This window comes from Cydia amplana, chromosome 4 (assembly GCF_948474715.1).
Source record: "Cydia amplana chromosome 4, ilCydAmpl1.1, whole genome shotgun sequence".
NCBI classification, from domain to species: Eukaryota; Metazoa; Arthropoda; class Insecta; order Lepidoptera; family Tortricidae; genus Cydia; species Cydia amplana.
Genome location: NC_086072.1, coordinates 7,164,622 through 7,183,352, shown reverse-complemented (window position 1 = coordinate 7,183,352; position 18,731 = coordinate 7,164,622). Strand labels below are relative to the sequence as shown.

The following is an 18,731-nucleotide window of genomic DNA, read 5'->3' as shown; positions in this document are numbered from 1 at the left end:
CACAACCCTTACTTATTTAAATTCTTTCTCAAGAATACATTCCACGACACTCGCACATATTTTACATAACAGTTTAATATCTTGGACAACAATATAAAAAAAATGACATTTATTAGAGATCCCCAGTCAATATAGCGCCGGGCAGGCGGATGTCGACTCACAACTATTATAATTATAACAATAACATTTCATGTCAGTGGCATTGTGAAGGAAATAATTCAATGCTCATAATAGTTGTCGCTATACTTACCAATAATGTGAACCACAATGTTTGTACTCTGTTCACGGGTGCAATTACACTACAACGGCAGTGGTCAGCTACTCAACTAACAGGCCATTTCTAGAAAATCGGAGTTATAAGGCTGTGCTCTTACTTGCACTTGACTCAGTCAATCTAACACAAGTCTATCTGGTAAATTTAATCAGTGCTCCAACCAGCTTTTAAGTAAATAGAGAAACGGGACGTAACTTTATTTCTAAAGCACCAACAATCGTACCAAAAGCCTGTACATTTACATTAAATTATTCACTCATAAAAAAACATGTCATTTGACATCAAAATATTGATCGTTTCCAACTAAAATCAATTCCCTAAAGCTCACACATAATTAATTCAAGCCAGTCAAGTTCTAGCAATCGTCCCGTGAACATTTTTGAAATACTTTGGCCGTGGTCTAAGTCGTGCTCACGTTAATACCGCACAGGGGTGAGCCGCGGGTAGGTGGGTGGCTGCACTTTAACTTTTAGCACAAGAAAAGCCCAATTTAGGCCACGGCCACGTGAGTCTGGTGTCGTGCTGCAAGGAATCCTATTGCGTAACTGGTGGGGAGGCACCTGGCGATGGCGGCGAGTCCGTTACATGATGCGGCAGTTCTCGTCACCCTCGCGAATCTCACCCAGCTGTTGAAAAGTTCACATTTTGTTCATACCGTCGACACTTACAATTTGAACGCCGACTATATTCTTCAGCTACTGGCGTCACTGGCTTTAGAGAATTCGTATTTCCCAGAACATTTTTTATTGATACCAGGCGTGTCTCACTCCGCGATTTCGTCGCTTTGCTACAGGTAGCTAAAAGTACATCCGTTCGGCCCTACTTTCGGGGAAAGCCATAAGCCGCGCGTGGCGCTGTCGCCACCCAGCGGCCATATCTGTGCTGATCGTAACAGACGCGTTTTGTTAGAGAGTAGAGAGAGTTACTTAGTACTATTATTTATTCTGTATTAATACTTTAATTAATCCTCCACGAATGTGCAGAGCATGCATGGAAGAAGAGGAAACAACAAAACACATACTCCTAGACTGTAAACAGGTAGAAACATACAGGAACAAATACCTAGGAACTCCGAGCACACTAAAAGAGGCAGTCAGCAACCTGAAAACACTGCTAGGTTTCATGGAGGAGCTGGGGTGGTTAGAGTAGCGCTACCTCGTTTCACGCAAAATAGGCACAATGGTTGTCGATTTGCGGAAAATGCCCAGAAACACTAACTAACTAATCCTCCACGAAAACGTACTTTTTGATACTGTTATAGCAAAATACAAACTATACAGAATAAGTAATTAAGTTGCATATCAACAACAACCATGGTAAATTATCACACAATTGGATCAATAAATCTAATATTTAAGCACGTCTTGGCTCGTTTTTCGACATTTTAGATGTGTCGGTTTACCTGCTCGCGACGTGGGAACTTGTGCGCCAGCTCGCGGTGTCGCTGCGCGCTCGTGCTGACCTGTCTCCGCTGGCGCTCCGAAATGGCGACCTCCTGTAAAAGAAATAGTATTTTATTGGTAAGAGTGAAATGAGTGTGCATGTTTTATCAATGTCGTTGTAACAATTCGCCGTAGATCGGTGCAATTTATACGTCGCAATACTCATATTATAGAGGTTAGAAACGGAAACAGAGGAAAAGGAAACGTGATTCCAGTCTCAGATTTATTTCAGCGACAAATGAATGGAGATACGCCAGTAAAAGTGGTGCATACGCACATGTCGCACCAAGGCAATTTCGTCGTCCCAATGACAAGCACTCGTGTCGTGTGGTAAACGCGTTTAACCGATTTGTCAATTTTATCTCTCGAATTCTATCTACGCGATATCGGATAAGCAAAGAAAAATACAATTTTAGTAAAAAAAAAATAAGTAGTTTTTTGTTTGGCAATTTTAGACGGATAGTCTATAACCACTTAAAAACACTTAAATCGCACATCAAATTAAACTTATTAAACATTGGTAAAATAATTTAATATTATTGTGTATTTAATCTCTAACATCTAATTACATACATCATTGAATTCATTGATAGAAGTTAAAATTTCTCTTAGAAAAATTACCCGAGAACATTCGCGGGGAAGATTGCCCGTAATTTACGGCGGTAATTTACGGTAATTTTGGTAATAAACTAGTTCCTCTTGCTAGATTATTTTGAAAATTTATATACGGATTGTATTACCTAAATAAGAATTAATTCTGTAAAAAAAAGTTTAAAAAAATTTAAACTTAGACCACTTTCTCGATAATTACCCGTACGGAGAACGTTACCGCGAAAGTTACCCGACGATTCTCTCTGTTCTCGTAATTTACGGTAACGGCACATCACTAGTTATAGAGCACTGTTTAGGGTTAATAGGACTGTTAACTGGAAAGTATCGAACCTCCTGTTCATTGTTGAGCAGCGCGGTGGTGAAGTTGTCGGCGACGAACCACTTCTGGCCCTTCATGACGATGTCGCGCGGCGGGTCGTGCTCGGCGCCCGCGTCGGCCGACCACACCGTGGCCACCGCGCCCGGCTCCAGCTTCACGGTGCGGTGGAACTTGAAGATGGTCTCCTGCTCGCCCGCCTTGCGGACCACCTGGTAGCCGCTCAGGCTCTGCTCCTGTGGATACAATCATTAGCCCTTAAATGCATAGTGATGCATTTATACACACAACATAAACATCAAATGTTATGCATTATTGAACAAATTCTATTTGTTCTTGTATATTATTTCAATAGTGAAACTAATAAATTTTCCGAATTATTACATAAATTTACGCAGTATTTTAATTTATAAAAGTTACATTTGTTTATAGACGAAATGTCGGAAAACTTGGAAAAACCTGGAAGTTGATGATTTTTAGTATGTGATTTTGGGCAGATTTTTCGGGGTTTGTAATTATTTTATATTTACAAATTTTATCATAGGAACATCACAAATAGTGTACCTTTCTGTTGGCAGTTAAGATTTTTCCTATACCCCTTACTAATAGCTATATATTTCCAAAAATATGATTTAGACTATGCAACTTTTAACACTGATTTCCCAGTGAAAATCGATGATATAATTTTTTTTACTATTTTTCCTAGAAACGGCAAACAATTATGTGATATATATATTAATTTCGGGCAAAACGAAAAAATCATGTATTTAAGGGTTAGGTCATTTGATTGAGCTATAGCAGTGGTGGGCAAACTTTTTTCATGAGGGGCCAGAAAGTTGGAAAGTGTCTTCGTAAACCGAAAGAATCTTGTTTACAGGTAACTGCATAAAGGCACGTGGAACAAGTTTAAATGTTTGAATAATATAACAGCTTTACTAAACAGACTAAATTGTAATCAGTGCTTATTTCCTCGACAATATACATCTTCATATGGACTTCTCATAGTTTCCTTTACGCCCGAGATCAAACAAAAGCTTGAGAAATTTCGGAGGAGGGCCAGAATTGCAGCAAAACTGGAAATTTTAAAATTTTACGGTTTTATATAAAAGTGCAATTATGCTGCAATTCCGGCCTTCCTCTTGAAACTTCTCAAGATTTTTTTTATACAGCAAAAAAAAATATATATATATAATTTCAATGTATCCGCGGCGGGCCGGATAAAATGGTTTCGCGGGCCGGAGTTGGCCCGCGGGCCGTACTTTGCCCACCACTGAGCTATAGTCACAGATTGCGTTCTTCGCTCTCGTCATAGAGAAAAAAATACATAGAGTGCTCACTCCATACATCAGTTTTAGTACCAAAACGACTATTAGCATCTAGCATCGAGTAGCGGAACTATCAGTACTGCTACTTGACAATAGATGTAGCACCGACCGGAAAGTCTTATGCTGTTGAGATAAGACTTTCCGGTCAGTGCTACATCTGTTGTCAAGTAGCAGTACTGATAGTTCCGCTAGTCGATACTAGATCTAGACACTGAAATTAATAGTCTGAACTGATGTATGGAGTGAGCTTGTCTTACTATATTTCTCTATGCTCTCGTCAAGAAGCGGGCGCCTAGAAAAATAAACTTTCGCAAGCACTTTAGTCAATAAACGCGAGTCACCTTCTTCCCCTTGTTGCGGATCTTGACGAACTTGCCGTCGGGGCAGGCCTCGGCCACCTCCAGGTCGCCCTTAGCGCTGGAGGTGACGCTGTAGTCGGAGAGGCTGCGCTCCTCGCTCTCGTCGAGCAGCGTGCGCTTGCGCGCGGCGCGCAGCGGCGTGGCGCGGCGGCCCGGCGTGCCGCGCCCGCTCACGCTCGCGCCTGAGGCGGACGCGCGCGACTCGCTGCGCCCCGGCGACTGCGAGGTCAGGTTCAGCCTGGACGACAACGATACACCGTTTAGCATGGTATAATAATATACTCCGCCTGGTACTCTCTTCCGAGATTCGCGAATGACCTGTCACTTGCCTACGTCATCATGCTGTTTACAGGTTCTCAAACTTTAAAATGTGGGAGAATTTTAACCAACGGTGAAAATTATTTTCACGGCATTAATTTTAAGTTATTCATGTAGAAACATAGTAAAATAAAACAAATCTATACTGCACTTTTCACTCCTACTCTTAAGCTTTGGATTCCTCCGAAAACGGTGCCGTCATATGACGGCCGTCATATAGCGGCAGCAAAAGACGGCCGTCTTTACGGTGGCGACATGTGGAAAGTACCACGGCGTCATAACACACCGTCATCCACCAAGATCAAAGCGGCAAATTTGAAAAATGTAGGCGCGATGGGATAACGTCCCATAGAAAATTTGAATTTCGCGCCTTTTCCTACTGACAAGATTTGCTTGATCATCTATAATTTACTTGGAGGATGAAATATCATCAGAAGAGGAAAATAATCGTAGTACGGAATCACTTATTCAAATCTCGTGTCATTTATTCCAAAATGGCGTCACCGCTATCTAATAAAACGTTCACGAAACTATCGACACCGTCATGACGGCCGTCATCTTACGTTACGTTGGCAATCAACGTAACGTAACGCCGTCTAGGAAACCGCGCCATCTTGTTTACATAGACAACGTTCTAGTGACGTCAGTCAACGCTATATAGCGGCCGTAATATGACGGCACCGTTTTCGGAGGAATCTAAAGCTTTACAGTTCCGAATAGAGCAGCCAACCATCTTCGTAACAAAACATTAATTACCAAGCTTACGACGTGAAAAGTTTGGAAAACACTGCGACTGCTGACACTGAGCGAGAAGGAAATAACAATTAACACGCGTTCGACAAGGATGACGGTCAGGGACAAAATGGCGGATTGTCAAATGTGACAGCGCTATCCTGTGTTGCCAGTAGTGTAAACAGAATTACCCGAACGTCTGAAATTTCTTTCGTGAATCGGAAGATATTGCTAACGAATAATTAAAAATGACGTGTTATTGTAAAATTTAAGATAAAATACATATAAATGTAAATTATAAAATTATAAAGAAATATTTTAACTTATTAACCATAGATATAATGTACCCATGTAACATGTTATGTTGAAATAAAGTGGCCATGTTATTGTGACGTAGGCAAGTGACACTCTGGGAAGAGAAGACCATGTTTTATTAGACCATGCCGTTTAGTAAGACTACTTTTAAGATCACAATTTATGTAAGAAGTGAAAGAACGGAGATTTTAACCCTTACACACTACAATGTTGGAATACTCCTCCAATTGGGGGGGGATTTAAAGGGTTGGAGCCGGTGTAGCTTTATTTAACGTTCATAAGCGCATTACAATATGCCTACTTGAATAAACTATCTTTTATCTTATCTTTAAGGCCTGTGCACACCGGCTTGCGTGTGCGTGACGTGCACGTGCGCGTGCGCTAAAATGTTGGAGCCGCACACGCACACGTCACGCAATCGGTGTGCCGTCTCTCATAAGGATCTGTATACTACAACGCTGCACGCACACGCAGCCGGTGTGCACAGGCCTTTAATAAACTGGCACCGACCTGTCCTCCTCGCCCTCGAGCAGCGTCCTGTAGGTGGCGATCTCGAGGTCGAGCGAGATCTTGATGTCCATGAGCGTGGCGTACTCGCGCAGCTGCGCGGCCATCTCGTCCCGCAGCCGGGCCAGCTCCTGCTCCAGCGAGGCCAGGTCCTCGGCGTGGCGCGCGCGCTCCGACTCCAGCTGACGCTCCAGCTCGCGGCAACGGTTCTACAATATTTCAAGAGATTCTTTAATACAGGGTGGCCAACTTAGAGGTATACAACTTTTTTTTGCCGCCATTTTATTTTGGCGGTAAATATGACAGTTATTGCATGAAAATTAGTTTGTGTAGTTACGGCAAATTTATTATGGAGCGTTTTACGACGGAACAACGCGTTTTAATGATTAAAAACAATAGAAACATTAAAAATAACGTTTCCCGGTCGATTAATTTCGAGAAACGGTGACATTGACTGGCCCCCAAGATCGCCTGATTTAACAGCTCCTGACTTTTTTCTGTGGGGCTATCTAAAGGCTCGTGTCTATGCTAATAGGCCAACGAACCTTCAGCAATTAAAACAAAATATTCGAAACACTGTCGCTGAGATAACGCCAGAAATGTGTGAAAAAGTGATGAAAAGTGTTCGCATCTGCCATGCTGCTAGAAGTGGACATTTGTCTGACATTATTTTCCATGTGTAATTGCTGACCCTACATATTATATTTAACAAGGAATACTTAATATTTTTCATGTTTTATAGAATAAAATTTCAAAAATAAAGTGTATACCTCTTATTTGGCCACCCTGTATGTTCAATCAATACACTTATAAAACAACAGACATTAATTTTTATATAGGTAGCAGTAGACCGTATTGTATGAATTGCGCCAATAGACAAGAGTACTCACGCTGAGCGCCGCGTTCTTGTTCTCCAGGTCGTTGAGCGTGGAGTTGAGCGAGTCGATGCGTGTGCGCATGGTGCGGAGCTCCTCCACGGCCACAGTGGCGGCGTTGCTGTTGCGGTTGGCGGCCGCGTGCAGATTCTTCATCTGAACAAATAAGTAACAACTTTGTATGTGTATACTAGAGAGGTAAATGGTTCAATTTTGTGTTGAGTATCAGTTTTGCTGATTGCGGTCTTTAGAAGCGCGTGCGCTAACTGGTGTCTAGTTATCGTCACGCGCTGATATTATGCTGACCGGCACACGGTCCAATCTTTAAGGTTAACACGATTAGGCTGTACTTTATATCACTAGCATAAAATGTTCTCAGTCAGTCAGATAATAACGCAAATATATTTGCATTACGTGGACATTTTAAAACTTACTTCCATTGATTATAATATTTTTAATAATGCTTTTGAAACCATAATTTAAAAATATATTATTATTATAACTGGCCGCTCTACTGCAACAATAAAACATTCTAACTTCTCCAATAGATATAATATGTATACAGCAATAGCAATTGTATAATCAATCCATACACCGGTATACTGTTCTCTTTTTCTACAATAGTCCCAATGCCTGCTGAGACCGGTTCATGGGTGTCTATTGTTGCGCCTGGGAACGGGTTCCAGCAGGCATTCTACATGACATAAAAGCTCTCCAAGGGGCCTCTACGTGTTGGATCTGTGTCCCCACGCAAGCCTATCAAAAGACCGGGATTATAGGCCCGTGAAATCCAAGGAGATACAAATTGTAGTGGCATACCTTGTTCTCGTACATGGCCTCGATGTCTTCGCGATTAGCCTTGATGTTGGCCTCCTGCTGCTCGCGCAGCTCCTGAAGGCTCTGCTGCAGCTTGGCCTCATACTGCTGCGCCAGGCGTCCATCTACACAATGAAATGACATGTGACTGCTTAGTAAAATCATTGTACAAGACCAAAGTTAATTCCTACATGACTTCTCTCAGATCAATGGCCACTGTGTACCTGATGGATGGTTATTGCAATGCTGTGTCAAGAGCGGCTGAGACGGCCAATAAAGGCAATACATCATTCTCTAAAGGCTTAGCAAAACATATATAAATAAAATAAAAATAAAATAAAAAAGCCTTTTATTTCTGGTTTTCATAACATGGATAAAGTATTAGTAACTTAACCTATGCTTAAATCTAAATTTCACCAGAACCCTCTTTGGAGGTATAGGCCTCTTCCAGCTTTTTCCATTTTGTGCGGTCTTGGGCCTTCCATATCCAATTGACCCCCGCTACTTTAATTTAAAGTAGCAAAACATATAAAATGGGTTTTTCTATCAACACCTGATTCTCGTCAGAGAATGTTACTGGGATCCCTTCATATTTCCTTAATTTTGTGTGTAACTTTGGTAACTTACATAAACCTATGAAGACCCAATTAAAGTAATTTACACACTGACGTGAAAAATAACTAACCACAGATTGATGTTTATTTACACGAGATTGCTATAGAAGCAGAGATGTCTTCACTTTCAAGGAGTAGAACAAATAAAACTAATTACTTATGCAAGTCCCATTCATACTTCAAAAGCGGTGTACTGCACACCTATTACTTTATTATTTTGTCCTTTAGATTAGAAATTGCATCATTCTAGATTATGGTATAGATAGTATATTCTGGGCGATCCTAATACACTAATGGGAAAAGGATTGGTAATTAGTAATGATTCCCACGATTAACACATACCAATTTGTGTTACGTCACTTTGGTTTGCAAAATGAGACAAAATATAAACGACTTCGTCTTTCGCACTGCACTAAATTAAAAACAAGAAACTGCTATTTTCACCTCAGCAGCTCGAACAAGGGTACTTTGCTACTTAAAAACAGTGAGCAAAATCGCATTTTGCTCACTGAGTGAGACAAAATGAGCAAAATGCGATTTTGCTCACTGTTTTTAAGTAGCAAAGTACCCTTGTTCGAGCTGCTGAGGTGAAAACTTAATTGTTACTATATCTTAAGAACGCATGAGTGAATAGGTAAGTGATGAAGGAGGATTACATTTTTCAGGTTGTCTAATATGTTCTCACTGCTGAGGTGAAAAGTTTTGTGAACTACACGAGATCGAAGTTATTTACATCTTGTGCGCTTTTGAGTCCCTTACTACGCTCAAGATTCTAAATTAGATCTACTATAGAATCTTTCGCTTGCACGGGACTCAAAATAAGCACTCGAAGTAATATCAAACTTTGATCTCTTGTTGTACAAATAACTATTTCGCATAACGGAGGGACGCTAGCTAGCCAGTTATTGCCAGTCTTTTAATTAAAGGCACAAGGTTAAAATTTAGACGATTACGTCAGCACCACCACTTCACGTCACGAGTCAACAAGGTTATCCAACTCACCGATCTCGGAGATCTCGACCTGGCGACGGGTGCGGGTCTCCTGCAGCTCCTGCTGGAACACCTGGTCCTTGAAGGAGAGTTCCTCGCGCAGGCTCTGCACGGTGTTCTCCATGTCGATGCGGCACAGCATCTCCTCCTCCAGGGTCTTGCGGGTGTCCGCGTACACCTTGCGGAGCTTCTCCAGCTCTTTGGCGAGTTCCTACAAGAGTACATGGAGATTAGCAACACAGACTTATTAGAATTCACAAAGTCATCATCATCTTCCACGCGTTATCCCGGCATTTTGCCACGGCTCATGGGAGCCTGGGGTCCGCTTGACAACTAATCCCAGTAATTGGCGTGGGCACTAGTTTTTACGAAAGCGACTGCCATCTGACCTTCCAACCCAGAGGGTAAGCTAGGCCCGTATTGGTATTAGTCCGGTTTCCTCACGATGTTTTCCTTCACCGAAAAGCGACTGGTAAATATCAAATGATATTTCGTACATAAATTCCGAAAAACTCATTGGTACGAGCCGGGGTTCGAACCCGCGACCTCCGGATTGCAAGTCGCACGCTCTTACCGCTAGGCCACCAGCGCTTTTTTTTATTAGAATTCACAAAGTCATTATTTTATATTGAAGGATTTTTTAAATGTATGAAGTTTTCTTCAGGGAAATCTCGCTAAAACTGCACGAGGTCGTTAAACAAGAGTGTTATAGAATTTAAGCATATCCTTTATTGGCCAATCCAATAGACATAGAAGATCAAGGAGAGGATTCCGAATCATTTCTGAGTAATTGGCCGGAAGAAGCATGTTTGATTATCACGTTGAGGCAGTTAAGACAGAGGTTCATTTGCTGTGCGACGCAAATGCAGAGGGCCTACCGCGAACACTGAAGTTCGCAAATTGCGGGCATTTTTCTCTGTCACTATAATTGCCTGAAAGATGCCTGCAACTCGCGGTAGTACAGTAACCAGATACTAACAGCAACACTACCTGGCCATCAGTGGATGTTTCTTATGTCTGTACAATAAGGTTGACAATTGCCAGTCAACAGTGTGGTCGAAGATGTGGATGATACATACCCTGGCTTCATCTTGGGCCTTCTTCTTGTCGGCGAGGGCCGAGTTGTACTTGTTGCTCTCCTCCGTGAAGCGGGTCTCGTAGTGACGAGCCAAGTTCTCCGCCTGGGTGCAGTCTTTGGTCTTCTTGTCCAAGCTGCGGAAAAAAACAACATATATGTAAATACATAGGTACCTTCACGTTCGGTCGTTATTTATTTAATCCAGTTTTATGAATAAGTTGGATTGGTTTCAATAATTTGGTTTTAGTTACGTTTTATTTGGAGAGCCTTGGGCCAAAATGTCTAATCTATACTTCGTTTTTTTTTAGCATTAGAAATAAGGTAAACAATCTTGATGTGTCTTTTAATTGAAAAACACATTTTAAAAATAAGTTACGGTAAATATGTAACAATTATGAATCTAATACGATCTTTTATAGTCTTCTGCTTTCATAAGTAATAGTTATTGATTTTTAAAAAGTGTTTTTCAATTAAAAGACATGTCAAAATCGCTTACCTTCTTTCAAGTTCTTTCTAATGCTAAAAAAACGAACTATAGATAGTTACTTTATTTCAGGAAGTATTATTTCTATAACGTTTATCCGTTAAATTAGGTCAGCATGTCGTGTTTCTTCAAATGATACTGATTAAAAAATAAAATGATGTCATAGATACAAATGTCAAGAAAACAATGTAAAGGAAGGACAGTGGTTTGATAAAGGTATTCCATGTATAATCACACGAACAATAAATAAGATAAGTCCGAACAAATTGCCCGCTACTCTTTGATACGCAATTAAAACATGAAAAATGTTGCTAATAAACTATTTATTACTGATAAGTGATAGCATTTTGGCGGCCAGCATCATATTCAACGACAAAAAGTTGGTATAGAAATGAGGTCATTTCCAGACTGCATTCCGGTAGCGTTCAACTTGATCCGATGAGAAGAAGATTGAAGACGATTCGTAGTCATACGGTAAACGCGAAGTTGCGCAATGGTTACACGGAACGATCTTCAGTAAACACGCTATCCGGTTCCCTAACATTCACAAAACGACGAACGTTATGGTGTAGGCAGACCAGTGGAACTCTGGTCTTAGCTCGAGTGTAGTTGAAACAAATTACCGGGCAAGTTAGCTAGTTAAGAGCTCGCTGTGTCCGCGAACCGGTTAGTGAAGTGAATGCGACGACTATTCAACGCTCGTATGTACAAGACTTGATAATCAAGTCGAGTTTTCCCGCGCTTTGCAAATCAACGGCGACGCGGCCGCGACATCGCGGGAGACCGACGCGGAACCTTGGCCGATTTTTATTCCGGGCGATATTAAAGCGTGATTACTGATCGTGAGCTTCCCTGAAGACAACTGTATTTTTAACCAGTGGAGCGCCCCAGACCAGAATTACCGTAGTATGGAACTCCTATACTAGTTACTAGCACACATGTCTTGTTAGGGCGCTCCACGGGTTAATGCTGTATTTACACGCACTTATTAAGTTTGAAAATTAAAGAATTTTTAATTTTTAACAAGCAGAAACGTCTGCGATCGATGCTAATTAATTAAGCTTAGAATAAATTTAAAAGTGGAAAAAAGATGGAGTGGATTTAGATGGCAGAACGCTGGAGTATCGATCCAGAGGCCGTGAGTTCAAGTCTAACCCAATACAGTAATTTTTCCACTTTTAAATTTATTCTAAGCTTAATTAAAGAATTCCATACAATGTGACCCGTTTTATTGCATTTTAAACATAAAGACCTAAATAAAAGAAATATAATCGTGGCGCAAATGTACGCAGATTATTATAGAAAGCTATAAAATCTCAAGGATAGATCTATCTAGACTAGATTCTAATAGGTAGACGTGGCTTATTGTTCTAAGGAGTAGGTGCCCCAGGTTTGCCGCTAATTAGCATCAGTCACATTACAATTTAATTAAACTAATCGAATCGTGGCCCCTTAGCTATCACAAATACGCCCGACCCTCTTGTGAACTCTGTAAAAACGCAGGGAGTTTTGAATACCCATAACCGTAAAGAAACGGGGTCAATATAATTATTCATGCATTTGATTTTACGTGCAGTCTTGTGAGTAAGCAGCGTTGTTTACTTCACGTGTATTTTGATATGATGTTGAAATGAATGCGTTACACTATCCACCTCACTGCTTACGCCAGAAGAATCAATTTATAATGACCGTATCTGTAAAGTACAATAATCTTAGATAATTTTAACTTCATGTAAATAATGACGGCATTTGATAAATAAATAAGTAGATACGTACGTGTCGTGGTCATCTTTATATTATAACTGTCAAATCCCATGGTTGCTAATCAAGGTTAAATACCTAAGTTATGAGAGATATTTACAGAGATTACGTCAGTGCTTTAAATTGTCCACGAAAAGGAGCTACGTATAGATAACTACCTAACAGGCACGCGCGTTTGTTGAATTGGTATCGATTCAATGAACTGTATTGTATTTTTTGTGGTAGTCACTAGTCAGCCAATTAAACGGTAGATTATGCTTACAGCCTTATCGATAAATGAAAATTGCAGTGATAATCAAATTTAAATCTTCATTATCTATTATCTCCCTCACTTCATTGCCAGATAACTAAATGACAGAACTACACTAAATACATGATTTTCCGTTTTCGAAGTTCCTGTTACGCATCCTAATAAACTTAACTATTTATATTACAAATTATTCCAGGGAATTAATATTTCACTTTAATTTAATGATTAAAGTGTGCTGATTATCCGTTGGTAATTAACTAATTATAATGAAGTAGGTACCCACTTTCTAAATAGCCAAGTTAATCAGAACATGTGTGCAATAAATCCATTTCTATGCTAAAATAAAACGGGAAATATCCCCCACAATGGCGCTATTTAATAAAATGTGACAAAACCAGTTGCATTATAAATGACTGACTCTGTCAGACTGAGGAGAGCGCCGTTACTTTAAAATGATATGATGTTTTGTCTTATAGAACTGTATACATTGTGTAGATAGTTATTATTGCAAGCGTCTGTAAACTTTCTGTTGGGTAAAAAGATGGCCAACAATTCGATCCACTGAGCGTGAAGGCCAAGGATCGATAGATGGCTCGTGTCGTGCGACCTCAACGAGAATGCGCTGTTACTTTATAATTGGGAGATTGGAGAGCTTATGCGGGTAAAATAAACCCTGCTGTGGGGCAAACGGAGTAATTGGATCTACGATTGGGGGGCAATAATGTTTTAATAAATACGCACAATTTGTTTTGTAGGCAGGAGTAACCTCCGTACCGTAATTTTTATTAAACGTTTAACCTGGTAAGTTCTATTCTTTTGAAGTTTTAAATCTAAAACAGGTACACCTTACGTCGAATAATTATGACAAAATAATAAGGCCCCTGATTTCGTAAGAACTTTGCGTAATCGGAGTTCGGACTCGTATTGTTTACTGTCGCTAAGCGTTATGAACACGAACTGAACAGGTGTTCCTGTTTCTCTCATCCTGCATTGCATAGGCCAAGTTCGCAAAATATAAATAAATAATGATTACGTGTATACCCTGCATTTGCAGAAGTGTTTTTTATCGACACATTCTCGGTATTTGAAATTTTGTATGCATCGCCTCACCGCTAAATACGCGTCTTACGTCACCGGTGGAGGGGGGCGTGACGTCACCACGGTCAACAGTCGCCAAGGCCCGGCGACCACATGGAACATCGTCGAATTTAAAATTATTATGAATTAAATTATATTGACGAGAATTAGTGATTCTATTATGGCTTTTTTTGGAACTTAGCAGTTGTTTTCAAATCATGCACAAAAAGCTTGAATGAATAGCAGCCAGCAGGTATACTTGAGTTCATATCAAGTGAACTTTTTTAATTTCACCAGTTCATGTGATAGGTTAATACCTACTACTATATCTATAACGGTATGTAGGTGTGTTATTGTAATTATCGTAAGTACTTGAGAATCCATGCATAAATGCATCTAACGGAGTTTTGTTTGCGACACGATGACGCGTCGTAAACAAAAGGTGATGTGACTAATGCTTTACCAGCACTTAGTATGCTTTTATAGATAAGATAATGGGTGATATAGATTTCCTATGATAACCTAGTCTCAAATGTAATTGAAATATTTATGGACATGTTAATTAACCACAAGGATAAGTGCTAGATTAATTACATAGGAATACAAAAAAGGTTTAATATTGGTAGAACACAATGTCAAGTTTGTAATGTTGACACTAGTTTCAACTACATACATGGGTTAGTACTAGAATATGTGTTATAGTTATCTGCCGCAGTATTAATTATTATGTTAACAATTCATTAAACATCTCTTTTACAAAGATAATAATGATATAGATGCAAATGGAAATGTGACTTTGCCATTGGTAATATTGAAATTTACAATTAACCTTGTAAGGCCCATTCTACAACAATGACCACTCTGTGTTTCAATCGAAATAATTACAATTTCATAAACCAAATAAAGTAGCATTTCTTTCTTTAATTGCTTTCTAAAACAAAAGTCATCCTAATTTACTATACAACAAGGTTCAAATTAAGAATAGGAATATTTTGTATAGTAGGTCTTACAAGTTTCAAGGTTATAGAAGTTACCTTCCGTCAACTTCCTGGAAGTAGAGAGTAGCAATCTAAGAGGGTATCTCAAGGGATGGCATGGGATCATTATAAATAGTGTGATAACAGGGTTATTGTAGACCTAAACCTGGTATATAATGTAACTGTGTTGAAAATCAATAACCTGCACTTGTTTGCTCTTACAACTGGGGAGGGAACAAATTTAAGAGTATGATTTTTGATGTTCTAGTATATATGTTTTTTTAGTATATGACATCTATTTCAATATTGTTTGCCCTTGTTGTGTGCATAATGTAAAAGCATAAAGAGTGCACGCGCGTTTCTCGGCCAGTTACGGCATCCATCGATCTTTACGAAAATGGCAAACTGTGTCAAGGCCAGGCAAGAAGTTAGCATTCACATAGCTAAAGAAGTTTTCCTCATTACTCCTTTAAGGAAAGAAGTATGATATAACTTATTTGGTGCTTGTTATACATAAAATATGGTAGCTAATCAAACATAGACTAGAGCTTAGGTTTCTTACCTGATATTTTATTAATTTCCTTTTGGACCTACATATGTAGCAAGTATGATCACATATGTATTTTTATTAGGCAAGTTGGAGTTATTTTAGTTAACCTATTTTCAGGTTTCAGCATAAGATACTTGAATTTATATAGGAATCTTAAATAGATAAAATCTTAGATTTTTGGATCTCAGAAACTAAATCTACAAACTAGAAAGGCTCCTAAAACATTTTAGGATTGCAGCCCCCTTGAGTGTGTGTGTATATATATTTGTAGTTCCTTGTGTGTGAGTGTATATACACTTTTCTGACTCATGAAACTGCAGAACCCCACCAGTTTACAAACTAGTGGTTTATACTCAAAATATTGTACTAACAGACAAAATTTACAAAAGCAATTCATGTAATAGGTATGAATCAAGCTATTTTCTCTTATGGCTCCTCTACACGATGGGCCAGTGCCGGCCACTCCAAGGGACGCATTTATGCGTTAGAACGCATTTATGCGTTAGAGGGAGCAAGTGATATTGCTATCTCTCACTCTACCGCATGGCTGCGTCCCTTGGAGTGGCCGGCGCTGGCCCATCATGTAGAGGAGCCATTAAACTAAACCATTTGAAATTCTCATAAAAGTATTTTGCCTTGACACACTTTTTTGGCAAACTAGGTCTATCTTCTGTATCCACCTACATGTCTCTTTTGGCTAGGAAACCATAACGGTTTGTATACAAACAAAAATTGCTGCAATCAACACTTGAACAAAATGCTTTATGTAATTAGTGAAGCATATTTGTTTACAAATAAATCCATGTCAGCAGGTAAGTAACAGGTATAACAGTAAGCTTTTTTCAGTGAATGGTACCGGATTTTACTACATATTCATATTAGGAGCGAAGATAATAGTTCTGCAAATACGAAATAACAATGTAGGTATAATAGTAAGGTCTAGGTCACAGAGCAACTTTTGCGAGGTTAGAGCTAGAAGGTACAGACTTCCGATAGCCCTGAAGGAAAAATAACTTAAGCGAATAGGAAGTAAGTTTATTTTTTAGCGTAGTATGCGATTGGTATAGTTATATCGAGGTATGATGTCACGATGTCGTAAAAGCGAGGCCGCGCGTTCGTCACAGCGCGCCCGCGCAGAATTGCCGCCGATGACGTAAACTTTAAGCTAACCTTAGCCGCAGTCCCTCAACATAACCCTCACTTAAATAAAAATGATGCTATCGCTTACAGCCATTAATGCCCGCACCCAAAATAACTATGTCAATGCTTACCGCTTCTTAAGGTCGTCGTTCTCTTCGTACAATCGCTTCAAATCAATCTCTAACTTTGCTTTTTCTCTGGATGTATCGTCTAACAACTTTCTAGCATCTTGTAGTTCATGCTCGTACATTCCCTTGATGTTTGAAACTTCACGTGTGACCACCTCCTGTGTAGTTTGGATCTCTCGTCGTAAACCAGAATTTTCGCTTTCAAGCTGGCGGACCTTATCAATATAGGCCGCCAGACGATCGTTCAAGTTTTGTAGCGCATCTTTTTCTTGTAAGCGGGTGTGTCTTGTAGGACTAAGCGGGCTGCTGGGCCGGCCGGCAGAGCTAGAAGGGCGGCTTCCAACAGGAGTGCTTGATTGTTGTGGGCTCTGAACGGATGACACAACACTTATATTTGACGAAGATGTCACAGTCTTTTTTGTTTTGGACGACATTGTCGAACAGTTTTTAAGTCACGACACTCAGTATTAGCACAAAAATACAATCCACGCGAGCTCAACTCGGAAAGGCAAGCGTAACTCCGAGAAACTCACAGCGAACCGACCAACCAAACCCAAGCTTAGCTAGTCACGTGACCGTTGAGTCATAGCAAATGGTTACCAGTACAAAATTTATATATTCAAAGTTAATTGCGCGTAAATTATACATTTTCAATGTTAATTTCTACAATAATTATTGTCAGGAATGTTAAAACGTGTTTTTAATATTGTCGCACTGCGTATGTTTTGTCCCTCACGGAGGCACGCGGACCGCGGACACCACTTCTATAGGATGCTAGATGCTATATACCTTCTATGGTGCGGAAACAGAATAGTCGTGGAAAATATGGGGCCCTATACAATCCACGACTCTTCTCTTTCCGCACAGACCCTATCTTTGTCTTACACTGGTACTAGCACCCAAAAGAAAAGGATAAATATAGTTAAATTATGTTCTTATTTACTGACAATTTGGTTTGACCGGCTATAACAATGTTTGTTTACCCTGTTTTCCGAAGTGTGGTTGGTAGAATTGTGTTTAGCACATGAAGTTATAATGTTTTAAACTGGAGGGAACTGTCACTTTTTTTGCCATACTAATTTGAACCTTATCACCGAGACAGAAAGTTGTTCGTACCAGACTAGAGAAAACGGTCCACTTGAGATAGAAAAACCAGAGCCCTGTGTCTTACTCGCAGATGTTGCCAATGTTAAAAAGATACCACTGTGGTAGAAATCATATCAATATACTACTGAAATTAATTACCTTCTTATATAATTTTAGTGCTATATTCAGATTACAGTTCTGATAACTTTTAAGTAATTTGTAAATAATTATGATGTCAATATTATTAACTGATTAAACCAAACATGCGCACAACAAATAAAGCATTTAAATTTAACATGGTAGAAATTGTAGTAACTTTGAATATGAATTGGTATCCCAAACTTTTCGTGTATTTTCAAAATACGTAAATGGCGCCGCTCAGAATTTATTCGTAAAATATTTAAAAAAATGTTGTGTGAGGGGTTGTAGAAGTGAAAGCTATGCTGATTGTGGAATATCTTTTCACAGGTAAGTCACAATTATTCAATTTTACGATAAAAATACAAAACGATATTGTCAAACTCATTAGGGTGACTATGATGTCGGCACGATGTGGATCGATCTTGCAGAATTATTATTACGTACTTAATGTAAAAAAAGTTTACATAAATAGGTATATCTTTATTTCGGCATGTTTAATTATTTGAGTGACGTAATGAGAGCTATATAATTGCCAAAATTTAAATCCAAAGTCCTTAAACATTA

At 39.5% G+C, this 18,731-nt stretch overlaps 1 protein-coding gene across 1 annotated transcript; it reads right to left on the bottom strand.

Annotated features, from left to right (window-relative positions):
• Nucleotides 1-347: 347 nt before the first annotated feature.
• LOC134663182 (lamin-C-like) lies at nucleotides 348-17,498 on the bottom strand. Its single transcript, XM_063519556.1, has 10 exons — nucleotides 16,944-17,498; nucleotides 10,575-10,707; nucleotides 9,508-9,706; nucleotides 7,895-8,016; nucleotides 7,091-7,231; nucleotides 6,204-6,409; nucleotides 4,311-4,566; nucleotides 2,659-2,880; nucleotides 1,677-1,769; nucleotides 348-900 (listed from the first exon to the last, which is right to left on the bottom strand). Exons 1-10 carry the CDS (start codon nucleotides 17,372-17,374, stop codon nucleotides 856-858), a joined length of 1,848 nt encoding a protein of 615 aa, XP_063375626.1. The 5' UTR covers nucleotides 17,375-17,498; the 3' UTR covers nucleotides 348-855.
• Nucleotides 17,499-18,731: the final 1,233 nt, after the last annotated feature.